We start from the raw sequence: 27,920 nt of genomic DNA on the forward strand, positions 1-27,920 counted from the left end.
TATTGATGTCATTATTGTGCTAATTTTATTACTTTTCTGTGTATTTTAGTCAAGAGCACATTTTCAGAAATTTCACACTTCGCTTTAAATGCAAAGTGTGGTTTACATGGATAATCATCGATGGTCGGATCAAACTATGGCGGACGAGGTTAGGTTCACATTCAAATTGGTTGTTGTTAATATAATTGGCCGACACATATATATATATATATATAATTTAATTAACTATGAAATTCTTTTTAATTTCCATATGTATGTATAAAAGCAGTATTTCAATAAGGTGTACATACGCGATAAACATCTGCAACTCGTGTCCTAAAGTAAAACCTGGCTCCCCCCTACGCTAGGTGAAATGGTTCAGTCTGTAAGCCCGCCTCATCCACATTCGTCGCTTTGACCGAGTGTCAAACACGTTTTCAGCCAAATCAACGTTCTTCGATTTATATCCCAACAAAGGCGCTCGTCTTTTCACGCAAATCCCATTCTTTCTCATCCTGAATGAGGAATAAATAAACATCGAATTATTCATGTCTGAACCACCTTCAGGGGATTCTGCCGGAGCGGGAGGTTATGGAGCCTTTTACCCGGCGGGATACCAGACGTTTCAACCGGAGGAGCACGGCCTAGACCGCGGCTTCCGACTGACGGCCTTCTCTGATCTGAAAGGATGAGGCTGCAAAGTCCCGCAGGAGGCTCTGCTCAAACTCCTGCAGGGACTGGAGCCCGACCGCCCGCCCGGAGAGGATGGCGGCTCGGGCTCGGGGGCTGGAGACGAGACCGCTGAATTCGGCCAACTTGTTTCAGCATCACAGGGTCCGAGACTAGGTAAAGCATGCACGTGACATGTTTACTGTCAAACTTGGCTAATAAAGCGTGCAGAAGCTCGTTAGTAGCTGTTTGATAGGTTTATAAAGAGGGAAATGCTTTTTGTTTGATCAGTTCACATCAAAAAGTGAAACAGTAAACCAAAATGTAACATATGTTTAAATGAAGTATATACTGATGGAGGTATGTACGTAGTATAAGTGTGTGCATTCACACGCATCCTACATGGGAAACAACACGTGCAGCATTTTGTCAAAAAACGACACAATTTCCCTCAATTTTGTAGATGTAGGATTTAATGTATTTTATAGCGTTTTTTATGTATAGGGTTTCAATACAGCTACGTCAGCAATGCTCATTCACATTGGCTTAGATGGTGTTGCTAAACTCATGGCAAGTATAATAGAATCATCTGAACTTTGGACCCACCCATTTATTGCTTAACACTTTAAAACAGGCCATAAGTAATCCAGCAAAAATGCCCCTACTATTGAAAGCTTGGCGAGTTAATAAATATATGAAGCAGAGACTTCATCATAACTAAATGTGGATGAATACATAAAGCTTGAAAGTGTGAGAACTATTATGATTTAACTATTCCTTGACTGCAGGTATAGGAATGGACTCGTGTGTCATCCCTCTGAGACATGGAGGTTTGTCCCTGGTTCAAACCACAGATTTCTTCTATCCTTTAGTGGAGGATCCCTATATGATGGTGGGTGGCTGACATTTAAATAGATAATTTGTTAAATACAAGAAATGCAGAACTCAAGCATGTTGTCTTTACAGGGCCGAATTGCCTGTGCGAATGTGTTGAGTGATCTTTATGCCATGGGCATCACAGAGTGCGATAACATGCTTATGCTTCTTAGCGTCAGTCAGAAGATGAATGAGAAGGTGAGATTTCCTTTTCTCTACGTCTGATACATTCTGTTCATCGTTTTCCTTATTCTTTGATTTGACATTTTTAAAGAGCATAAGGGAGTTTTAATTCGTGGATCTGCTCGTTTTTCTCTTCACGTTTATGTGAGGTTTTTGGTGGTTTGGTAAGCTGTAGACGACATGGTTTATTAATGTGATATGTACCTATGCACTCTCAGGAGAGAGAGCAGGTGATGCCTTTGATGATGAAGGGCTTCCGGGATGCGGCAGAGGAGGGTGGGACCTCAGTAACTGGAGGACAAACAGTCATAAATCCCTGGATCATAATCGGAGGGGTGGCCTCTGTTGTGTGCCAGCCCGGTGAATTCATCATGTGAGTTTCTTCCTGTCCATTCACAAGAAGCAGTCATCTAATATTAGTTAATCACTTACCTGCATTAAATGGGAAAGACATCATATAAATACGCATTATGTAACCCATCTAATGTTTTATTTGTGCATTGATTTGTGATCAGGCCTGACAGTGCTGTACCTGGAGATGTGTTGGTTCTTACAAAGCCTCTGGGAACTCAAGTTGCAGTGAATGCACATCAGTGGATGGATATAGTGAGTCCTGCCTTATCTCACTCAATGATATCACTAGTACGATTGTTTGCGATTCCTTGCATCACATCTTTTGATCTTTCACCCCTGTCTTTCTCCAGCCAGAGAAATGGAATAAGGTAAAGCTGGTGATCACCAAAGAAGAGGTGGAGCATGCTTATCAGGAGGCCATGCTCAACATGGCCACCCTCAATCGCACAGGTACCACATTGCACGAGTATTCTTTGCATGGATTCATTTTAACAATGGTGTCAATATTTAGCACATGCCACCTAGTTTTACAACCTTGTAATAATTCATATGCCCCATATCTGTTTGAAATGAGAACACTAGAAAAAGATTTATTAACTTTATATTCCAACATAAAATCCTGTATATTGGTTACAAATAGTTCTCATTCTGTCTCTCTCTAGCTGCTGCTTTAATGCACAAATTTAATGCACACGCTGCCACAGACATCACAGGCTTTGGGATCATTGGACATGCAAGTAATCTCGCCCAGCAGCAGCGAAATGATGTTGCCTTTGTCATTCACAACCTTCCTATTATTGCTAAAATGGCCGCAGTGAGCAAAGCTTGCGGCAACTTGTTTGGGCTTTTGCAAGGAACCTCATCTGAAACATCAGGTAAGATCCACAGCGAGGCTCGATCGATAAACACAGTTTCTTTAAAGCGGGTGTAACACACAGGGTTTCTGCCAATCTCATATTAATCTTGAGTACTTCTAGAGTAGTATTGCATCCTTGTATCTTCGAAGAGTATTTAGTTTGATTACATTTATAAAAGATAGATACAGCTTTACGATTGTTTCCGAAAACATACGGCTAGTGCATGGGTGAGGGGTAGGCTGAACCAAAGCATGTGCGCACCCATTGTCAACCCATTGTTTTTTGGCCTTTTGCATCTTTATGTGGATAGGACAGTGGAGAGTGAGACAGGAAATTATAGGATAAGAGAGAGGGATAAGGAAGCCAGGAATGGACCACGAGCCGGGATTCAAACTCAGGTCGCTGGAAGTGGTGCTGCACAACATGTCGGAGCAAAGTCCACTGGACCACTTGGCACCAACATGTCCGGCATCTTTTATCGCTCCATATATAAGATTAAAACGATCCCCAAATCCAGCGTTATATCCACAGTTTATATAACATTCATCACCCAAATGCAGTGAACAAACAAACACCTGAACTTCACGAACATATGCTCTCTCTCTTGCTTACAAGTGAAAGTGATGTCTGCGCATGCTCCTTCTCCTGCTCTCATGTGGCTGTGCCATGTGCATTTCCGGGAGAATTGTCCAATAAGGGACTAAGAAAAGTTGTTGCGAAACTGTTTTATGTGTTCGAATCTGTACCTGTACGATCGCTGGGGGATTGTATAGAGCACAGAATACTAAGTAATGTGCCCGACTCATTTTTTGAAAAGTTGACCATGTTAAGCATGAGAAGACTGCACGTTTAACATTGTAAAGTAGTCAGAATGCATGACACATCGTTGCAGGGCCGCTTTAAGATGAACTAATGATCATTTTAACAATTGCTGTTACACTTTTTTTTCAATTCATGTACAATTAAGAACATCGATGTAATAACATGAAATAACAATTACAGTTGTTACTTCTCTATTTAACTGACAAATTGAAAACCTCTCTTCCCCATGTTGGAAGAAATATGGGTATATTTAAGGTGTACGACTTTCTTGTTAAACAGAAACCATAAAGATGTATACACACTTAACAATAAATCATCTTCATTTCTTTCTTGCAGGTGGTTTGTTGATCTGCCTGCCAAGGGAGCAGGCGGCTCGATTCTGCGCCGAGATGAAGTCCAGTCGTTTGGGTTTTTCAGGAGCACTTGGGCAGGATGGCGGACCAGGCGATGGGCAACAGGCATGGATCATTGGCATAGTGGAGAAGGGTAATCGCTGTGCTCGCATTATCGACAAACCTCGAATCATAGAGGTGCCGTACCGCGGGTCAGTGATTGGCACACAGGAGAGCAGCAACAACAATGCGAGTCCTCATGAGGTGCAGTTGACATAACTCTGCACAACTGTGAAGGGACTATAATCTGTCATAAATCATCATTTAGTTCTTTTATTTTCTCCTGTCTTATTGGTGGGCTTGATAGATTTTTGTGTGTGTATGGTCATGTCATAGACATAGTGTTTGTGAGTCAATGATAGGACATACAAAAGACAAAAAGAATAGGTGAATAGGTCATTTTGATGTCCATTTCCTCCCCCTGTTCAACCGAAGGGTTGAGAGCGACAGACCAAAAATGTTTTAATTTACCTGGTGGGAGATGGAATGGACAACAAACTTCATTCTCATTCTTACACACGCACGCCCAACTCTGTCATCTGAAGCCTTAGATCTTTAATTTTTGATTTATGTATACAAGTTTTTTTTTTTTACTGTTGTTCTAATTTCGATTTCCTCTTGGAGAATTTTGACCAAAACCATATTTTTTCTCCAAAAATGAGTCTTACATTTATAACATCTGGGTCTTTCAAAAAAATTAGGTGGCAGTTCCCAAGAACCGGTACAATAAAACAGCCTCTATTTGTCAACATTAGTTAACTATTAGTTAACATGAACAATTGTTTATAGTTTAGCTTCAACAAAGAGGAATAAGTGCTGTTAAAAGCATTAACTAATGTAACAAATGGAACTTTATTGTATATTGTTAAAGGAGTAGTTCACCTTAAAAATGAGAATCCTGTCATCATTTAAATGCCCTCTTGTCATTTCAAACCTGTATGACTTTCTATTTTTTACCGAACACAAAATAAGATATTTGAAAAAAATGTTCGTAACAGAATAGCACAGCCCCCCCCCCCAATTCACTTCTATTATAACCAATGCAAGTGAATGGAGGGTTGTTAACAACCTTCTTCAAAATATCTTCTGAAATAAGAAAGTCATACAGGTTTGAAATGACCAGGAGGTGAGTAAATGATGACATAATTTTCATTTTGATTTTTTCTTTTGACAAACTTTCCCAACAAGTCAGAAAGACAAAAATTGTAAAATGACAATCAAAGCTAAAGTGTTTAGCTATTTGTCTATTCAGCTATCTGAGAAATTGAGGACTGAATGATCAGAAATATTGATTTCATTGTGATATTTAATGGTACAATCAATTATTATTTTTTTGTGAAAGATTCAGATATCCAAATTGTGATGGTGTTTATTTTGTATTGTCCACTTAAATCGTATTCATAACACTGTAATAAGTTTACTGTAGAAAAACACAAGTCACATGCCTAGTGAAATAAGATTAAAGTTCGTTCTTTGGTCATTTTCCTATCTAGAATAACCTTATATGAAGTGCTGGTTAGATTGGGGTTTAGCAGTAGCTTAATCATTTGATTCACTATGGACGACCTTTGTCATGGTTTTAGGAAGGTTTTCCGAGAAGTCATTTTGAACAATTTGCAGAGTGTGTTCATAATATATGAATGATGTGCATCACTCATTTGATCCATATCTAAAAAATAGGTACTCTGGTTTTGCACCGCGTAACTGATAAAGGATTGAGCAGCTTTCATCAGTTCAGTGGGTGATCCCAGAATCCCTATTCTTGCATTTGAATGGCTGCAGCAGAGCACCAGTGTCTGATGTCCTTTTTTATGATGCCTCGCTTTTTAACCCCAGCTAATGGGACAGGTGAGGTTGATGTAAGCAGAAAGGAAAGGATAAGCTGATCTACCAAGTCCATTCACCTGCAGTGATTGTCATTGCAATTTCAATCATGAAATGTTGTTCAATAAAATTGTAATTTTGTCTAAGACTGATTTTGTTGAATATTTGTTTTTAATGGAATAGTTCACCCACGTTTACTGTTAATTTAGTAAATTCCAATCCATCCCAAGATGTAGGAGACACACAAGAGTGTTTTGCATTTAATATACGCTCTTAAGAATAAAGGTGCTTAAAAGCTTCTTCACAGCGATGCTATAAAGAACCATTTTTGGTTCCACAAAGAACCATTCAGTCAAAGGTTCTTTAAAGTCCATCTTTTTCTTTCTTTTTTAAAATCTTAAGAGAAACGGTAAAACAGAAAGTTTCTTTGGCATCGAAGAATCTTTTGAAGCACCTTTTTAATAGTGTAGCTAAGAGTCACCACAAAAATTTGAAATGAAAGTAGTTTTAAATTAAATGTTTGCAAATGTTGTGTGATGATTTGGGGTTCTGTGTATATAGTTTAGATCAAATGAGCTGTCATTAAGAAATCAATAAATTCAGGAAAAAGGGTTTGCTACAGTTTCGCTTGACTATCTTGAACTATATTTAATAAATCTGTGGAATGTTCATAGACATTTTAATGCTTAAAATGCTTTTATTAATGCTTTTATTAAAACTATAGGAAATTACCAATGCAAATTATTTCATTGAAATATCATTTTTTATATGCTACTCATGTTGCATGTATGTTTTAAAAAGTATGCATAAATGCATCGTCATTTTACATATTGCATTACCATACTGCATTCTAAATTAAATATTGTTACCGATATGCTTCCACACGCCACAAGGTGTCAGTAGAGTCATCTCAGTGCTCCCTTTCCCTTACTGACGATACAAATATCATATTATATATATTTTTTATTGTCAATGTTTATCACAATTTTGTGTAATTTTTCAATTTATAGTGAATGAATGTTGTACTAATGTTGGCTGTCTGTATGTTAGTTTTATGATACCTGCCTGAAAAGTAGTTATTGTTACTAATTCTGGTATATTTACATGGTGTATTTTTATACAACAATTTATTCATGAAAATGCATAGTCCCTATTAAATAAACCAATAAAATAAAAATAAATAAAATAAAAATATTTACACAAAGTTTACCTCTAACGTCTGTAGGAACTGACAGCTAAATTGAAAGTTTTGTAAGCAATGTTTTTTTGAGCATGTGGAAGTTGGTTAGTTTTTTTTCCTGGGGGAGTTGATACCAACAAAGAATGACTCTATTGTGCCAAAGAAATGTCAAGATGATCAGAAACAGATTTTTCTATAAAGCTTCTGCCAACAGATAGATTTAAGTTCATGGGGGACCTAAATTATATGATTTTCAAAAGTCTTAACCACAAAGTTGCTTAAAAGGTTTCAATTATGAAAATGAATGAAGTTATATGATCTTAAATCATTTGGAAAGAAAGGTCAAAGTTAAAGGGAAAATTAAAAATATATATTCTCAAGACATGGAAATTTTTGTCCACTTTGTACATAAGAGTCAGGCTATTTTAAAAACTGAAACTGCTCAAAAAGTAATAATACATCAAAATAAGTGTTGTCAAAAATATATTCACATAACTGCTTCACATTTAGTGTATGGAAAATAATTTGCCCTCTAGATCCCTGCGATCTGCTAACAAACAACGTCTTGTGGTGCCATCGAAAGAGAAAAAAAACCTCTCGCGTACCTTCTGGATCTGTTCCACGATTATGGAATGATCTGCATGTTGCTACAAGATCAGTAGATTCTGCAGCCATCTTCAAGAATCGTCTGAAAACACATCTCTCCTGCCAACACCTGCCCCATTAATACAGACATCTATTTCTTTTCTACATTTTTCTCTTTATATAGTAAGAAGAGTATTGTTTTCACAAAATATTTAGTTCCTGCTCAGCTGCTCTATGTAAAATGCCTATTTTGTCTGGGTCATCTGTGGATAATTACTGCTTAGCACTACTGGTGTTGATATTTTATTTTAATGTTTCATTTGGTTTTGGTGGACACTTGTTTAAAAAGTTAAAATTATATTTCACCCAAAAAATGAAAATTCTGTCCTCATTAACTCACCCTCTTGCCATTTCAGAATTGCAGGACTTTCTTTCGCATAACACAAAAGAAGATATTTAGAAGAATGTTGGTATATGGCCCCTTTCACTTGCATTGGTTTTTTGCCCATATAATAGAAGTGAACAGGGGCGAGTGCTGTTCCATCACCAACTTTCCTTAAAATATCTTCTTTTGTATTCTACGGAAGAAAGAAAGCCATAAAGGATTGAAATGACAAGAGGGTGAGTAAACCATGACAGAATTTTGCTTTTTGGGTGAACCATCACTTTAAGAAGATGCAAACATGCCAAAAACACATTTAAAATGTTACTTCTCATGCACATATGGATACAAATCTATATCTAAATCTCTGAAATCTATCCAAATATTTGCCCAGCTAAAAATTTCCGAAGCAAGAAGAGAAAAGTCTTGTTTTTTCATTTGTCATGTTTCCCCAGCCAAAAAAAGCCTGTTCTGATGGTATCTGTACTTCAGCTCAGTATGAGAGATTTCTGAGTGGACCATTCCACCCCCTCTTTAACTCATCATTGTTTTAAGTTCTTTCTCATGTTTACTGTTCTACAGAAACTGCTACTAAATCATAATGGATCAACTTCTGTCTTTTTATAACCAAAAACATTCAGCATTGTCTTGCATAATGTACTTTTTGGTGAAAGGTCTGATCTCAGCAGAGAAACAGTTTAACAGCTCACATTCTCTGTTTATTGACCCTGACATCATGTCCAACCTAACCTGATGAACTTTTAGTGGATCCATTTTGGCACTATGGCAGCTGTCACAGAGCACAGTGACATATGATGTACAGAGGGTCATTGAAATCATTGATTATAACATCTTTATATGATATAATGTTTGCATTAATATTTTTAAAGCTGACCATATTCTCATTTCTTACAGCCTTGAGGACATCTTAACTAAAAAGTGGCAGCGTTCCCTGCTTTGAACTTGCTATTCTTAATTCCTGTTAACCTTGTGACTTGTGGTGTGTTTTGTTGTGCTGGTAGTAAACATGGCATGTGATATGACTGCAAGCACAGTTGGCCGACAGACCTTTGTTAATGAGTTTCATATGAATGGCATGAGCCCCAAAGGGTCTGTATGGGCATGATGACTATCTTGGGTATAAAACTTTTTTCCATGCAGTCTCCATAAATACTTGTTTTAGCTGTTCACAGGTCATTAATTTGAGACACTGCGAGTGGTGTAGCAGTCATAAAGAGTTTTCTTTAAATGGGGCTTTTCATCTTTCAGAGTTGCATAGAGTGTGTTAGAGAGAAGCCAGGCTCTTTACAGTCTCTTGCTATGTTTAGAATAACAAACTGTGATACTCTTTATACATTTGCCGCATAGATGGTTTCATCGGACACACACGCTGGCCCAGAGTTAACTTCTGGTCTGTTTGGTTATGATAACAATTTATTTTAGATTTAATTCAGATTCATATTTGATTGTATATTATTGTATAAAATAAAAATACTAACAGTTATTAATTCTTTGCTGAGGTCTACCGGAAATTAAGCTTGGTCCACATAACGTTTGTTTATGTTGTTGAAACCGTCAGTCCGCTGAAAGCGTCTATAATATGATCTGCTTCTGCTGCACAGAAGGTTGTTTCCCACAATGATGTACTAAGTTGGCCTTTTATTATCAGCGTAACAAATAAAGGGTGAAATGTGTTGAAACTATTTCACATTATTTGATTAGACAAGTGGTACAACATTTTTTATTAACTTTAATATTCAAGATGATTTTTAAGATGATATCTAGACAATATTCATATCCATCATGATACGGCGAGGTCATGGTTATTACATTTTATTATTACATTTTAACTATTTCTATTGAAACTGAAACTTTAAATTTAAACAAAGCACTCTGCAAAGCATAGGTAGTGAATGCTTTGCGGTGTTTATTCCCCTAAAAAAGTACAAAATGATCCTTTCTGCATTACCTTCCTTTAAAGATTTGAAGATTTTAAGGATGTGGTTGCATAATCATGAGTCATATCCTTCTTAACTCTTAATTTATTGAAATTACACTATAGTGTAAGAATCTCCTTATGCTCCCAGGAATGTCAGATGGAAAAAGCTGGTGATTTTTTTCAATAAAACACAGCAGGATTTATATATCACCTTTAACAGTCATGTGTGTGTGTTTTTTGCTTGATTTAAAAAAGATGGGAGGTTTCATCACATAAGAAACGACAGGTACACAGTGCCACCTTTTTACCCCAGATGTGGCACCCGTCTTCCTGATGCTCCGGTGAGATAAAATGTTCTAGTCAGCATAGACAGTGCAGACACTTCCTTTAGTCCTTTAGATACTTCCTTTTGTCCACTGGAAATGAATATCTAATGCATTTTATTGAGCGCAATATGATCTGATGCTTTTTTTGGCCTTTGAGATAAATGCATGCAGTGCTCATGTTACTCAGGAAAGAACAACAAAATGAGCTAAAAATAAAATATAATTTATTATCAATTGTATTTTTGAGCTAAATAATCAGAGTTTTTCATGTATTTGGATGAAAGTTGCTAAAATGATAAAAAGCAGTTAAGTGCTCTCAGAATTATTCCATTGTTTAATCTATACTTACTAGTATTTACTTAGTAGTTTACAGTTAAATGAACAGATCATCCGGCCGACAATCAATAAATAAATGTTACTAAGAACAAAAATGTCAGTTGACCAAATTGTACAGGAACAACACCGTGCATTGTCACATTTCTAATAATAATTTAAAGAGGTGGATTAGAAAATGAAAGTAAAATTGAAATGAACCTTTGATGAGCTTTGGCATACACAAATGCTGAATTCATATATGCACTGACCCAAGTTATGAACATAAATGTTTGTTAGATTTAATTTAATAAGGCACTTAAAAGTTGAGGTTTTCTGTACAAATAATTTACTGAAGCATGTAAAAGTTCCTGAACTGCAAAGCAATAAAATCTGTTTTAACACAAATCAAACAAACATCAGAGGTAGAGATAGAAGAGTGACACGCCTGTGGTTTCGAGTGAAGTGAATTTGGTAAGTGTATACAGAGATATATTTAAGCACTATTTCTTCATCATGTTTTTGAAATGGATATATACACAATGTACAAATATCGTCTCTCTTGGAATGTCGCCTCCTTTACAATTTTATATATACGTGTTTTAATTCATCTGTAGTAAATGATTCTCCCCCAAACATACAAAAAGAAAAAATCTGTTCATCTGGTTTTTCTAAGAGATGTTTAAACAAGACTGTCAGGATACATATGTGTTATTGGCTTCTATTCACACACAACACAGTAGAAAAAGAATCACAAATTTGAGCAGCCTTAAATTTAAAAGCTAAATCAAAGAAACTTAAAGGTCCAGTGTGTAATTTTTGGGATGATCTATAGACAGAAATGCAATATAATATAGCTATGCCTTGAGAGATGTATAAAGAGCATACACAGTGAAGCGTTATGTTTTTATCATCTTAGAATGAGCTATTTTAGCTACATACACCGCGGGTCCCCTCGCATGTAGTTCGCCATGTTCTATCAGCCATCGCAGTGTTTCGAAAGGGAGGGGTGGAGTGAGCGGATGGTTGTAATTCGCAACATTGCCACTAGATTTCACTGACTGGACCTTTAAATTATACTGAACGGACTGCAGTTGTAAAATACAACAAGATTTAAAAAAACCAGTTCAATATAATTAAGTTCAACTAACTAATAAAGTTTATTTGATTTAATGTAAACATTAAATGAAGCTTTTTAATTTATGTTTTAAGTTGATTTTTTACAGTGTAGTGTATTCTTTGGAAAATTAAATCAGTTTAAAGTGACATGTTTAATAAAACAGACGATGGGATTCATTGACAACTGTGCAATGTGGTTGTTAAACATACAGTAGATTTACTCCCGTTGTACCACCTTCCTTTTGAAACTGTCAGCACTTCTAATGTTTTAATATCCTGTGTTCAAATAATCCGTAGTCTAAACTAATCACCATCTATTTATAATTTATCTATGTGTACCAGAAAAACAGAACGCACTGTTTCATAAATCACAGCATCTAAAGCTGCCTCTTCTCATAATGTATGACCTTGCCACTGGTCTTCTGCAAATGTTCGAAGTACAGCAAGATAACCTTTCGTCCATTTATTGATCGCATTTTGTTTTCTGTCCCAGCCACAGCATTTTGCACTTTTCCTTTGTGCTATAACGTCTGATATAATCCCTTGACCCAAATCTTTGAGACCATTCAGCTGAGATATAAAAGGAATGTAGGGATGAATCTCGGATCCTTTGCTTCCTTCCTCTTCCTCAGTCTTGATAAGCTGGGCTTCACAAGGTGTTCATCAGCATTCACACATCACTCCAGTCTGATAACATGTGAAATGTGGATGAATATCACTGTGTCTACAAGCCACACAATTCAGTCTAAGTACCTGACTGCTATCTTTACGTTGCAGCACTTGAAGTTCAGATTGTGTTTTCGGCAGGTACCTGAATCTGATTTTTGAGTTTGCTGTGTTTTTAACCAGCATGTCAGTTGCTCTCATGGTCCTCAGCTGAGTGTCGGCATGTATGCATTTGTTCCAGAGTAGGTGGAGGTCAGAAGTTGGAGTCCTTTGTGGTGGTGGACGTGTGCGTGGTGGTGGAGTCGTCCGGCAGGGAACCTCGGCGTGGAGATAGCGTGGTGTTGCAGCGCAGCAGGCCGAGCAGCTCACGTGATACGCTGCTGGAGAAGGCTGTGTAGATCCACGGGTTAGTGCAGGAATTCAGACTGGCCAGTAGCATCAGGATAGTGAAGACAGCACCTGCTTGAGAAATGAAGGTAAATCTAAACCTTGAGACCCCAGTACATTTGCATTCAATACTGTTTTTTGTATAACTTACTTTCTGTGTGCATATCATGGATTAGTTATATGCTGTATAAAAGAAAGGCTTTGTTCTATTTATGGAACGTACATTGTATATAGACGGTTGACATGAGATACTTTAGTTAGGGACAATTACATAGATTTTGTTAATGAAAACTATGAAAAAAACTCTCATACTCATACTTTTAACAGTATGAACTACTTTTGACACTTTTGATACTGAATGATGAAATGTGCTTACAAAATGCAATATGATAACAATGATGACTCAGCGGTTAGAGCATGGCGCTACCAACGCAAAGGTCATGGGTTCGATCCCAGGGACTACACATACTTAGAAACAAATGTGTAGTATGATGCAACGTAAGTCGGTTTGGATAAAAGCGTATGAATGTAATGTAATGTTTTTCTAAGGGTGATATTTGAAATACCACAGCACAGTTTAAGTCTTTTTAATTGTTTGCTATTCACAACAAGGATGTATTCAATAACTAGTTTACAACAAGACGTTTTTGAGTGTGTATAGTTCTTTTAAACAAAAAATTAGGAGGTCTATTTTTTACTTATAGTATGCGTGAACAGTAAGTTGCGATCGTTTTTACTTTACGTAATCAGACACATTTCGTAATAAATAGAAATTTCAAAGGAGAAAATTAGGCTTGCGTTTTTCACTACGAATTTATTGGATTTGTAAAAACAGCTCTTTCATCTATTTTGAAATGAAGCTGGCAACAGACTGACAGTTGAAGGGGAGGAGTTAACGGATGCTCCGACCAACCTGTCTAATTTACATCATTTGAGATGGATAGTCATTTTAGGGCGGATGTGCATTTTCAGATTTTAACAGAAGATTATGAGCGATCATGAATTTTAAAAAGAAAATGACTCACATTGATAAGCTATTTACAATAAACGCAGCAATATTTGATGAAAAATTTTCATTTTTTATTTCACTGGGACTTTATTATGTAATTCTCAGAAAAACTTAGTTGCAAACTCTGTACTTTTAAGTATACTTTAGTGATAGTAAACTTCAGTTTAAGAAACAAAAAAGTTGGCCAATTTAGCCCCAAGGATTAAAAATAGTACAAGTATACTAGTACTTAAAATAAATGCAACAATGCAGAGGTGTTTATGTGAATGATAAAATTAACAATATTGTTCATCTACCAAAATTGATCTAATGATTTTATGAAGTTTGATTGCATCTGGAAGAAAAATTCACTTTAATACTGATTCGCATTATTAGAGGTTGAGTATCATTTCCCCACACACAGCACTGTGCTGGTTTCTGACATGCTGCTCTACTCAATAACTGGTCAAACTGTGCAGAAAGTCCAGGCTAATATAGAGGTGTAAATACCAATGAGATACCCAACAGTCAGGTGTAAAAAAGAAAGAACACATGAGCTCTAACACACCTGCCTGCAATCTTTAAACATACCAGAAGAACTTAAACGGCTTCATGTGTTCTTCATTAGAGTTGGACTTGCTGAATGTTTGAATTCTGAGAACAGGCACCTCTGTCTAGAAAATATTCCTGAGGAATGTATTGCTTGTTTAGTTTTTTCCAGTAGCATGCTAGAAAGTGATAGTGTGAGTGATTGAAAATGAAGTGTTGCCTTTTTATGAAGAACTTGGACTAAAACAAGCAGCTGGAATCTACCGGACAGTGACTGACTACTTATGTTCAATGCTATTTCCGGCATTTGAGAACGCATCAGAGATGACTGTACCATAAAAACCTTTCAAGCTAGAGCCATTCATTAAATATTAAAAAAATAAAAGGTCAATATAAGTCATATGATAATATGTTGTAGGATGTTTACATGTTATCAACCTTTTTCCATTTTTCTTCCCAACCAAACTGCTGTGTTCTATTTAAAGAGGTTTAAAACGTCAAATTGATTCTTGCTTTAGCTCTCGGCTAAACAGAATACAAAGTAAACACAATTGAACCACAAGTGCACACATTCAGAGGTCAACTTAATAAGAATTGTGTGTACTTGTGTCACATCACGGCAAGTTGTCATGCAAGTTGTCACGACAGCTTCTAGCTGTTTTCTTAGCAAATAGCGCACATTTTCCTCTGGCAATCAACACTTAAAAAAGCAACACATCGAAATATTCACGAGAGCAGTGGTTCTCAAACTGTGGTTCCCGTACCACTAGTGATAAACGACTTGAAGAGACCCCGATGGTACGTGACACAACAGGAAGTTAAAAAGCTCTTTATGATAATTTACATTTTGTGTTTTAAATACAATTTCAAATATACATGATCGATAAATACGAAATATATCTCAGCCTATGTGCAGTTTTAATATAGTTGTATGAATTATTGTTCATTTGTCGTTGGTTGATGTAACTCAGATGCATGACGGGCAGCTCAAACACAGAGCGAAGCAGACCGGTGCTTGTGAAGCACTTGAACCGCTGTTTAAATCAACGAATATAGCGTTGCGATTCGTTTTGACCTGCCGCTTTGACAAAAGCCGCTGCAGTAAAGTGTGAGTCTCTGTTTGTTATATAAAGCGGTTATCTTGATGCTTAAATTTACGTATATTTATTTATCTTCTGTGTTAAATAGGTCTCTTTTTTCCATATTGTTTGTCTTTAATATAGGTTTGTAGCCTTTCTACAAGTCCCCACAAAATTAATAAATCCCGCATAATAGTCATTCAGAGTCCTGTTTACAGTACAGAAAAGTGTTTTGTGTCCCCTATTACTGCTGACTAACTTGAAAAACTTGGGGAAAAATGTTCTTTAGTAAATAAAAAAGGGTTTGTATTATTAATTATACATTAGAATTGGACAACAAGGTGTAAAGATAAAGAGTCACAGCTTTATCCGTGTGTTTTCTATGGCTACATTTTTTTAAAGGTGGTACTTGATCTGAAAAGTTTGAGAACCACTGCACTAGAGGAAACCATGTGACAACCGGCTCCTATATAAATATTATGTTTGTTTTAAATCTGACCTTGATCAGGTGGGTTGGGGTCCCATGCTGCCCATAACTGAACAATAAAGAAAGGAGACCAGCAGATGGTGTAGACCAGTACGATGACAAGAGTCATCCTGACCGTCTTGGACATGGCTTTAGTCACACCCGGTAGAGGTGGCGGATGCGAGTACTCAGCATGAAGAGGAATAGCCGTAGCATCTGGAAGCACATCCGGAAGCATCATCTCAGAAGCCCCAGACATGTTCAATTGTCCAGCCAATGAAAAATTAGCACTAGATATTGTGCCCACGCTATTGGCAGCCAACGATTGAGAATGGACGGTTTCAGGGATGTGGTTGGCATTGTTGGCAGGAGAGTCTTGCAGGTGGGGTGTGATGGAAGGGGAGGGGCTATCGGAAGAGGGGAGTGGTCCTAAGCAGGGCTCGCAGATAGAGTTCCTCCAGGCTGGGGTCTGAGTGTAGTTACTGTGCAAGTTTTGGAGGTCTTCTGGAGGGGAAGAGGAATGAGATGGGCTGCATCGTGCTTGGCTGACACCGCTGTCAATGTGATGGCTGTGTCTGCTTTGTCTGGTTCTATCTCTGACCCTTCCCCTGCAACCCTCCCGATGAGCAAAGCTGAAGAATACGGAGCTCTTCTTAAATTCCGCTGTCACCAACCGCTCCGACTTCAGGTAGATATTGTCATGGATCTCCCTGAAAATGCGCACCTAGAATATAAAACGGATGATAAGTCTTCACCGAATGCCAAAATCTAAGAATGGTCATCCTTTATGAAAACGTATAATTGCGAGACAGTCGTCTATCCCTCTGGCTAAATTAGTATGGCTTATTAAGTGCTGTTTTTGACTATATGCTGTCAAAAATATTTGGGCCTGTTTAAATCCACAAAGAAAGATGCTGAGTCACAGAAATGTAAAAGAAAGCCTGTGGTAAAAGGCTGTTCAGGTAATTGCTGAAGCCGGAAGCATCAGCCGGAAAGGCCTTGGTTAAATATTTGAAAAGCAGACAAAGTGGTTTCGATGTTCTGCCGCAGGGAAGCCAATGTTTTAGCAAATGGGGTGAGTCAATAAAATTTTGTTGGTCTAGGTGTAAATATTTTACTCAAGTGTGAAAGATTGCACATTCAAATCTTTTAGTTAATTTACCTCCATTTAGAGAAATTGCAACACAACCTCACAGGAAAAATTTTTTTTCAAACTATTTTACAATGTGGCTATTTTAGACTAAATTGCACAAATTATGAACTCATTCATACATTTATCATTCATACGATTTACAGCGTATGAATTCATAAGATTAAGGCACTTCGTAAAACAGTTAAGAATTCCTGTGCCTACTATGGTGAGGGAAATGACAACGAACAAATTGGGTCAGACCGGTTATATCAATTAACACTAATAATAGAAGCGTTAGTTTTGCCTTTCTATATTGGAACTAAATTGGATAATAAAACAAGCAGATTGACTAGAAGACATTTGCAAGCAGGAGTTCATAGGACGTTTCATAGAAGTGTTTTAGAGGTATGCGCACGCACTCAGGCACACAATATCAGTTTATTACACAGAACAGCTTTAACAGCCGATGTTAAAGTCATGGAAGCTGTTATTTGACGGTTTGTTATCTTAGTCCTACAGCTGGTAATAAGATTTCCGCTACACACATTCTGTGATGAAAGTTAAAGTAATTAATTGCGAAGCTTTGTCAAATGTTTACAATATCTGACAACCAAACACTACTTCAGTGGCGCTTCCTCTTCTATAAGGAAAGCCTCGCCCTTTTATTGGTGTATTCCTTTGGACGGAGGTTCTTAAAAAACTCGGAATAGTGACATCATTTACCCGGGAAGTAAAGGGCTGTAGTCCGATTCCAGCCGTTCTCTGTAGTCCTTGAAAAGCGAATTCTTATAAAGACAATATCTCGCTTGGCAAAAAACTTGGAGCTTTATCATTTTGCAGAAATTGTTTATGATCTAACAGCAACATAACACACTAACTAAAGTTTGAAAATTGGCCGCTTTAAGGAATAGCAGAACATATTTCCTTCAGCTGGACAGTACACTGTAAAAATTATTTGTTGTTTTAACTTTAAAAATGAAGTTACCCAGTTACCCTACTTATCTTATTGTGACAAACATTATATAGTTGGAAAGACTCTAGAAAACATATTTCATCACCGTTTTATAGAATAATGTGTGTAGGAAGAGTAATTGTTTCTTTTTTTAAAGAGTGCCTTAAAATGTTTATGTCCTTTCCCTTCTCACTGAATAGTTTTATACAAATTGATTGTTTTTATTTCTGTGCTTGATTTTTTTTCATTGTGTCTGTTAATTGGAAAAGTTAAAAAAAGCATCTCAATGTCTGCTGTGGTCAAATTTCAGACCAAGTGTTAAAACCAATGGAAAGCATATGGACCCCTAGTGGATTTCTGCAATATCGCAGTTAAAAATATCACAGACGCATTAAAATTTGATGTGTCAAGACTTAACTTGATACAACAATTGGTGATCCTTGAGACTTTGATTTATGAAATTTTGGGTCTAATCCGTAATTATTTTAAATGTGTTTTTATAAAAGAAAAATAAAGCTTTTATATATTTTTTATTAAAATAGACATAGCAAAATCACTTTTTCTTGCAATAATCTGCTAATTTTAGAATTCTTTAGAAGAATTCATGAGTTACAGCCATTTTAGTGCCAGCAGTGGGTTTCCACGTGTAGGCTCAAAAAGGGCTGTGCCAGAGGTTCGATTTTATTCCATTTTGCAGGAATGATGGTATTCAATGCTAGTCTTTAAACGTTTAGTGTTCTCAAATTACTTTACCTTAGCTTTACAAAGTTTGCATATTGCATACGACTTGTCAATCCTTCTTACCATAGAGTTGATAAAATCCGAAGCATTTCCAAAACTTGCTCTCGCTAAAAATGGGACCGGGTGTTTCTTTAAGCCCCACCATCGCTGTTGTTTAGCTTAAGCTGTGTGGTCTATCGACTGTCCGGGTGCCACACCGCTCTCGACAACATCAACAATTGTTATTTTAACTAGAAAATCGATTTTTGGAAATCTGTGAATCGACAAGAATCGCTAGAGGACTGAATCGCGATTCATATGTAAATCTTGTTTTTCACCCACCCCTATTGGTTTTGTATACATACAATAGAAGTGAATGAGTACCGTCATTGTTTAGATACTAACATTCTTCAAAATAAGTCTTACAGGTTTAAAATGACAAGAGAGGGATTTATTGAGGACAGCATTTTTACGTTTGGCTGAACTATCCCTTTAAATCTACAGTATATATTTAATAAGAAAAGTGTGTTGGGAGTGAGAAAAGGCACTAGATATACCTGACAGACAGTGATGATTAAAGCTGGTAATATGAATACAGAAACAGTCATCCAGGTAACGTATGCTTTAAGTCCCCATGGCTCAGCAAAATGACCCCAGCATTCAAACACCCCAGGGGCCACCTCTGACCGTGAGAAGATGAAAACCTTGGAATTGGAGTTGAAATTAAATTGGAGTTAACATGTGAAAACCCTTGAAATAAAAATACCAGCTAAGAACCGGTTAGCTGTTTACATATGAAACAAAAGTAAACCAGTCAGGGCTGTTCTAAAACAATTTGTTGCTCACCTGTGGTAAACTTAGAACCAGAGCCAAGCCCCATGCGACCACAATGGATGTGTTCCAGCGAGAGGGCGCGCCTCCCCGATATGCCTGCAAGGGGCAGCAGATGGCATAGTGCCTATCCACAGTCATAGCAACAATCATGTAGGAGGACGCAAACATCCCGACAATCTGTAAGTACTTCACAGAGCGACACAGAGCGTCGGGGCCCTGAAAGCGTTCGGTAATGTCCCACACCAACTGTGGCAAAACCTGCGGGCAAAATAAAGAGGTTGTATTTCACTCTCACATGCAATTTTGGTAGTTTCGGGAAATTTATGACTCCATGATCTAAATTGCTGATTGAGTTCAATGTAGATTTCGAGCGCAAGCACATAACGTGCAACGCCTTGCTGACACACCAGTTTCCCACATCCAAGGTTTAAATCACATAATAAATGTATAGTCATATAATGAACAAATGTCCATGCAGGACAATTATCACTTAACCAGCCTCATTTTTTGCAGCACACATCATTTTGTAATTACTTTAGGAAGAAATTACCTGAAATAAAGCCACCACGAGGTCGGCCACACAAAGATTGATCATGAAAAGGTGCATGGGTGCATGATGTTTCTTCCTGCGCAGCAGTACCCACAACACAAACCCGTTACCCAGAGCTGTGAGGGCCAGCACCAGTCCCAGCACGCTAATCTCAGCTCGGGCCAAGGCCTGGTCCCGCACTCGTGGAGGGGCCACAGGCTGCATCGTCGGCCTTGTGGTGGTCCATGTTACGTTCTCTGATGGAAAGAGCCAGAGAAAAGCCCCTGTGCCCCCATAACTGCTGCTGAGATTGAAGAGGGAACTGGATATGTCTGATGGCCCTTCAAGCCCCAACACGGAACGATTCGACTGACCCAAATTCTCTTCCCAGGAGCCCATGATCATGCCTGTGACCTATAAAAAGAAGGACAGACGGAATGAGATGTAAACAGAATAAGACTGATCGCTCACTGATTCGAACTGGTATGACAAATAATCTAAATCAATTTAATGAAATCGATTGAAGATTCAGATCGAATTTATTTCATTTTGTTGGCTATTTTTATAGCTCATTTACAAGAGTGCTTCAGTAAAAGATGATTTGATTGAAAATTGATTTGATCAAATAAGGTTGTTAGAAGTGTGTCTCCAGTATAATTGCCAATGAAATTGCAGTCTCGGTTTAAAGGGATGGACCATCCAAATCTGACAATTCTATTCAAATGTTCTTCTTTTTGTAATACACAGAAACAATGACATCATACAGGTTTTAATTGACAAGGAGGTGAGTTAATACTTACAAAATGTTTATTTATTTGGATTAACTATCCCTTTACACATTGTTTTGTGAAATCCACATTTTTTAAAGTAAAGTCTTTGTAATAAAAACAGTCCCTTTAGCTTGCCCTCACCAAAACCATATTGTTTCTTTCCTCTCATCGTCTAAGTCTCTTTTCATCCCCCCATATCTAATTTTTCCATAATCAAAAGCACATCTGTCGCCTCCCTAAGACAATGCACTGCAATCTCCATGTAAAACATTTTAAAATCCCCCAAACTTTCCCATCTCCTTGTATCACCAGTTATTTTCCTCATCAAAATGGTGTTTAGATTATTATCCCCAGCTGCTACAACAGATCTTAGAGTAATGAAAGATCATTTATTTTAACAAATATCTAAAGGGCAAAATCGAGATGCAGTCTCCTGGGATTGACTCATCATTTGTCTTCTTAACAAAACTTAACAAGATTGTGGAACAATTATGGCGCTTAAATTTTGAATGAGGCAAGGTTGACTGCTTTCAAGGGCCAAATGCAGAATACAAAGAAAGCACTTTAAAGTAGGTGTCCATAATTATTTGTACCGACAACTGAATACAAGCTTTTACTTATTATATTGGCAACAAAGAGTGTATTTTATTGGCTGTGCTCATGTATATACTTCCAGATTGAAATGTACCTTGCACAAATATTATATTTAAACGAAATGAAAATGAAACGTGAAAGTGCAAAAGCGTTTATTAAAATAGCACATAGGATAACAAAGATAAGAGCAATGCTGGTTGCTGCAAAGTGTGTCGCCATTATGCAGCAAATATACTGAAAGCGTCCGTCACATTTCATATTAATGCAGACTCATATTTCATATTCCATATGACTATACCGTATTAAATCTAATTAATGTGAATATGAAACAGTTCAGCTTTAAAGGTTTAAGAGCATCTGAATGATATTGTATATTACATTTTTGTGGCTACCTTTTTATATTTTCCATGACTTCTAGTGTTTATGAATAGAAGCGTCTGTGAGGAAAGAAACACCACAAACAATATGTCTTTACTCAATTTCTTTGACAGCAGTGAGATTAAGCAGAGAGCAAATGGAGACTTTTGCTTAAGTGTTATGTTTGCCAAATTTGCTAATGTAAAAAAAGTATGTCATTAAAAGTCAGAGATTTTAAATCCACATTTTTAAAGCTGTTTTCTTTTACTATAGAACAACCAACACTTGTCTCATTTCTGTCTTGTTGACGTTTATACTTAAAGGAGCAATGTGGAGATTTTACCAGCATCTAGCGGTAAGGTTGCGGATTGCAACCAACAGCTCAATTCACCCCTCCCTTTCAAAGCACTACGGTGACTGACACAGAACTATGATGTCATAATATTTTCACTCCCTTGCCGAAAGAGATAACGTATTTACGAAATGTGCAGAGCAGTTGATCCATTTTAGCCTACTGTAGAAACAACATACAAGGGGACTTGCAGTGTATTTTGATAGAAATGACCTCATTCAAAATTAATAAAACCTAACACTTCATTAAGTAATGTCTTTATACACGTCTGAAGACGGTTGTGAATATTATATTGCATTTGTGTCAGTAGATCCTCCTAAATATTACACACTGGACCATTAAATTATACGTAAATTTCAAAGTCTCTTGAGGTTTAAAAGAGAAATATCATTTTTTCATTCGGGATGTTGCATTCACTCATTCGTGTTCATCTGCTCTGCATCACTCTTCCTCCTTTGGAGCCTCATAATAAGTGCGCGGTTTCATCTTATATTTACATAATTAAATCACAAAAGAAATTAGATGTGCTGTTTACAAAGTCATAACTAATTAAATCCTGACATAACACAAAGACGGCTTGTGTCTTTCCTTTGACGTTCCTATTGGAAAACATGTCGAGCACTCTTGCCGTCCAGCTTGTGGTCTGTTCTTTCTCTGTGCATGTCCCAACTGCTTTCTATTACCTACTTTGTTACCTCCTGGGAAATTACCGTAAGAGCCTCCTCTTATATTCTTTGCCTTTAGATCTGCTGTTGCCCATACGGCCACACTGGCTATTCATCAGAAGGCTGTGATGTGTGCCCCTGCTGGGTATATGTGCCCACTTTACCTATGACGCGGCACAAATAAATTTGTTTCTCCAAAAATGACCCTAGCGGTCTCACATGTATCTCCTCTAGAGCTTCATATGAGCTCATGCCACATCAGGCTGTACTCACATTTTTCAAAAACATCTGTTATCTTAAATCATATCAGGTGTCCATAGATCCTTCATAGAAAAACCCTGTGAATAAATGAGCATTTGTATTAGCAGTCTTATCTAAATCTCACCAAAGCTAATAAAGATGTGTCGTCAATCCCTCAAACCTCCATCTGCTGATGATCAGGCAGACACTAAAAATATTTCAAGTTTCCCGTAGTGCTTTGCTTGGAGGTCAAAGGGGGCAGATGGATAAAGGAGGAGACTGGAGTGAAGCATCTGAGAACCTACTGCGGTGAGCAGCAGTGCTCTCATCTGTTCTTTCTCCTTTTCTCCTCCACGGTTTGTACCAAGCGTTCAGCCCGCTGCCTGCATTTCTGACTTTTATCTAGATCTTTATTGCCAAGACTTTTGTGTTGGTATTATTGAACCTGGATTGGGGTTTCAAAAGCAACTTTCAGATCTCAACAGCTGAATGGCTCTCATGGATAAATACAAATGATCTGTGCCAACAAGCGGTCAAGCCGTAGGAGCCGAAAAATGACTCCTGCCAAATTATGACTCCCCCATTCCCCACTAACATTAGGTGTTAGGATTATGTGTGAGGGAGGGGAGGGGTTAGGATTAGCTAATCCTCTATCAAAATCAACGAGGGGAGTCGTAATCTGGCGGGGAGTCCAAATTCGGCACAACAGAGGCAAAGACAGTCAGGTAACAACGGTGCTGTAGGCAGAGGAGGGTCAGTCAATGCCCCTTTCATTTCACAGTATGAATCAATAAATAAATAAACAAGAGGTGAATGAAAGCGAGATGAGAAAGTAAATACAAGAACTCAAGAGACAAGAAGGAGGAGCGAATGTGACTACAAAGAGGAGTATTGGTGATGATGGAGAAAATAGGACAATGAAAATGTTATTAGGGTCCTTATGTTAATACAATATAAAAAGAATAACTGCTTGAGTAATAGCACACTGTAAAATAGTAGTAGTAATAAATATAGTATTAATAAATATAAACATGTGATAGTGCACTTTTTTAAATATATATGCTACAAACTAAATATGTATATTTACTTATAATAATTAGTTACTCATACATATATAAACAGTATATATGTATTAGTTTTTTATAAATATATTAATGATAGTTTTAATGAATATATTTAAATAAATTATCTTTAAGCGGATGCGTTGCCTTATTAAATATATAGAATTATTTCACAGTGATATTATTTTTACTTTAAGTAAAAATAAAAGTGTACTTGTATAACTCTTTTGAGTGCTCTCTCGTATGCGATTGATACAGGGTACATGTAATGACCAGTTTCAAGAGGACTTAGTGAGCAGTGATGAAGGATTTATTGATATACGTCAGTATATCGGAGGTACAGTGCATTACTCTGTGGCTACAGTCTGTGTGTGTGTGTGGTGGACTAGGTGCAGAAGTGTACGGAAAGCAATCCCTATCTTTAGAACGGTTTATAGGAATGAAACAGCAGGAAGAAGCTACTGTACAGCACAACGGCCCTGACAGGAATTGATAAGTGCAATAGATAGAAAAGATGAGAGGTTTATGTGAAGAAAGAGCCGCTGTTAAGCACAGTGTCTCACTTGTGCGTCTCCTTTTTAATATACGTAACTATCCACCAGTCATAAACAGTGGGGTCAAAAGTCTGAGGCCACATTGAAAATCTGGAATTTACTTAATTGAAATCAGGAAATAATAGCAAAAACATGCTTCCAAAAAAAAGGAACACTTCAGTGATGAGCTGTGGCCAACCACACAATAGTCACTTCCTTTGCGTCTGGAGGATTACTGAGTGATCCACCTATTTTCATTTGCTGGCTCTTTTGTCTGGCATGACGGTCTTTTTTATCTTTTAATGTTCAGTATCCTGCACTCACCTCAGATCCTGTTCCTCTACCCTATAAAGACTGTTTTATAGTATGTTTTAGTTTAGTATAGAATTGTGAAGTGTGTAGTATGATATGGTTGGTACAGTACAGTAAAGTAAAGTATAGTTCTATACTTAAGGTTGGATTAATCCGTCCCTGCAAATATTGAATTATACCTTTTACACTGCTAAGAATATGCAATGAATTGATAAAATGTTTAAGTGGAAAATATACACTGAAAGATACTTAAATGTAAAGGTGTCTAGGCTTGTGAAAATAAGGACTTCACAAAAAAGCACAAATACGTACTGACTGCTTTACTCATTAACTTACCACATGTATCTCTGTAAAGAGTGTATAGTCACTTTAAATTCAGACAGAAACCTTCTTAGAGACAAAACTATTCAAATTCTATAGTAAATATACAAAAAGCAAATGATTCATACCCTATATTTGTGGTTTTATTGCATGGTCCCGAGGCACAGGAAACCATCACTAAAAGTGCAGCAATTGATTTTAAATCCTCTCAATTTCCTCGTGAGAAATTGTGTTTGTTACTCAAAATGGGACTCTCACCATAACTTCAAAGTTTTAAAGACACATTACTTCTAAGACAAATGTAACCTATTCAAGCGCAACACTGTTAAACATCACTTACTTTTCCTACAAGCTTGAAAAATCTTCACACATTATGTTTAAAACATTTTTAAAACATGAGCCCAGAAGTTATATCTCAGATAAGTAATTGGCATTTAGGAAAAAACCTTTAAAAAGAGTACTGGACATGCAAGTGCTTTCTAAAAAGATATGCACAGGTTCAACTCAAACAGGTCATCTGTGTTGACTCAAGATGTGGAGAGTACATCTGCAGAGTTAAAGGGATAGTGATCTGTCATCATTTACTCACCTTCGAGTTGTTCCAAATTTGTATCAATTTCTTTGCTCTGATGAACACAGAGAAAGATATTTGGTTATAAGCATTATTCCAAATATCTTTCTCTGTGTTCATCAGAACAACTCGAAGGTGAGTAAATGATGACAGAATTTTCATTTTTGGGTGAAGTCACTTTAACACGTCCTACAGCATTACTTCTGTTCAAGTAATGAACAATTAAAACCCATTTAACATTCTGTATCATTTATTTTAAGTACAATTGATCGTTTACTGTCTATTAAAAGAAAACTTAAAATATTTGCAGATTATGTATTTGCCACACATTGATGGAGTAAATTTGTAGGGAAATAATCAAGAGCCACAGTGTCAATCTCATACACACGGGCCTCTATATCGTCAGAACAAGATTTCAATATCTGCTCAAATATAAACTAGTGTGCAGGTGCGTTTAAATTAATCCGGTGAAGCGCATAATTATATAATATATGAGCTTTTAACTTTGCTGTCAACAAATAAATTATTTTAACCATTTACTTTATGACTCCTGAAACAACTGATTTTAACTTAAAACGCATTTGAGTAATTATGATAATTTCAAATATTTTGCCCATTATAGCGCCAGCTATAGTAGGACCTACAGCTCGTTAATTTTCATAAGGCGAACTATAAACTACATTTATCGCTGGAGTAGATCAGGTTTGATGATTCCCACGATTTCTGTTCAAAGGATTTACTACAAGATTTAATCACAATGAAAAGTAGCCTTCGCATTAAGCATAAAAGATATTTAAAACCAATTCCCAACGTAACAGCACAGTTATTGCACAATGCTGTCTACATCTCTGCATGCATTAAAAGTTAAAAGCATGTATCTTATACCCCGAACAGCACGTGAGCGTGACAGGTTTATGGAAATCAACACGGAATGAAAGCGTTGCATTTTATGAACGATCAAGAACAAGCCAAGCACTTACCGTGCGTCCGTCAGGTCCGTATTTTCACTTCAAGTATTTCACTTTGCGATATATAATCCAGCTTTCTTCAAGCACTAAGCCATAGACTGCTCTGTCCACGCTACGTCCACTCATTCTGTCTTGACGGTGAATATATTTGTCCGCTGTCCACCACTGTAACTTTGTTTAGGTATTATCTGAAATACATGGGAAAAATGGAAAAGCATTCTGCGAAATAAACGGGCTTGTCAGTCAAAATGATTAATTTTCATCTTTTTTTCGGACATAAAACGAATGTTTACACGTCATTGATATTCTGTCTGTCTGTTGTGTATTTCGGTATAGGCTTCTCTGATCTGGCCAGCTAAACATAATTTAGCTGCGCTTACTTGTGTTCTTCCTTCAGTTTCCCTCCCTCTCCAAGAACTCCTCCCCTGTATCTTTATCCTTCATGCCATATCCAAACCTTTTGATCAAGGTGCTTTAACCAACCTTACAACGCTTAATTCGTACTATATACTATAAAATATTGTATTTATACAATAATGTATATGTATTTAATATATATATATTTTAGCATAGACGTTCAAAACGAACATTTTCATTTTTACGCATTCTTATTTGTTGAATGATAAAGTTGATTCTTAAAGGATTAGTTCCCCTTCAAAATGAAAACAATGTCATTATTTTACACGATCTCTTGTCCTGACAACCTCTCGTCATTCAAACCTGTATGACTTTCTTTCTTCTGCGGAACACAAACGAAAATATCTTGAAATATGTTGGTAACAGAATAGCATTGTAATGAAAGTGAATGGGGGGCTGTTCATAACATTCTTCAAAATATCTTATTTTTGTGTATGACAGGAAGGTGAGTAAAGTATTACAGAATTTTCATTTTGAAGGTGAACTACTCCTTTAATCCAAAAGACTTAAAATAAAAGGAACTGAACCTATTATTTTTAACATTTCTACTTTACAGCATTTGTTCACATCAAATGTCTACCTTTTTACAGTAGGCCTGCTGTAGTTTCCAAGTTTCAGTCATCTTGTTCCCACTGTTCTTGTGAATTCAGGCCGTCAC

At 36.9% G+C, this 27,920-nt stretch overlaps 2 protein-coding genes across 3 annotated transcripts; one reads left to right on the forward strand and one right to left on the reverse strand.

Annotated features, from left to right (window-relative positions):
* The first annotated feature begins 378 nt into the window (after positions 1-378).
* On the forward strand, positions 379-6,102 carry sephs3 (selenophosphate synthetase 3). The gene is made up of 8 exons (XM_056733775.1): positions 379-825; positions 1,437-1,540; positions 1,615-1,722; positions 1,926-2,080; positions 2,223-2,313; positions 2,412-2,511; positions 2,724-2,936; positions 4,077-6,102. Exons 1-8 carry the CDS (start codon positions 528-530, stop codon positions 4,349-4,351), a joined length of 1,344 nt encoding a protein of 447 aa, XP_056589753.1. The 5' UTR covers positions 379-527; the 3' UTR covers positions 4,352-6,102.
* A 4,596-nt stretch (positions 6,103-10,698) lies between these two features.
* On the reverse strand, positions 10,699-27,913 carry avpr2ab (arginine vasopressin receptor 2a, duplicate b). 2 transcript variants are annotated; one of them, XM_056733860.1, is made up of 7 exons: positions 27,843-27,913; positions 26,858-27,033; positions 20,123-20,515; positions 19,585-19,830; positions 19,296-19,442; positions 15,968-16,658; positions 10,699-12,924 (listed from the first exon to the last, which is right to left on the reverse strand). In XM_056733860.1, exons 3-7 carry the CDS (start codon positions 20,504-20,506, stop codon positions 12,719-12,721), a joined length of 1,674 nt encoding a protein of 557 aa, XP_056589838.1. In that variant the 5' UTR covers positions 20,507-20,515; positions 26,858-27,033; positions 27,843-27,913; the 3' UTR covers positions 10,699-12,718. The 2 variants fall into 2 exon arrangements, with proteins under 2 accessions (XP_056589838.1, XP_056589837.1); XM_056733859.1 differs by lacking the exon at positions 27,843-27,913 and having other exon boundaries at positions 26,858-27,168.
* Between the last annotated feature and the right edge of the window lie 7 nt (positions 27,914-27,920).

This window comes from Triplophysa dalaica, chromosome 20 (genome assembly GCF_015846415.1).
Source record: "Triplophysa dalaica isolate WHDGS20190420 chromosome 20, ASM1584641v1, whole genome shotgun sequence".
NCBI lineage: Eukaryota > Metazoa > Chordata > Actinopteri > Cypriniformes > Nemacheilidae > Triplophysa > Triplophysa dalaica.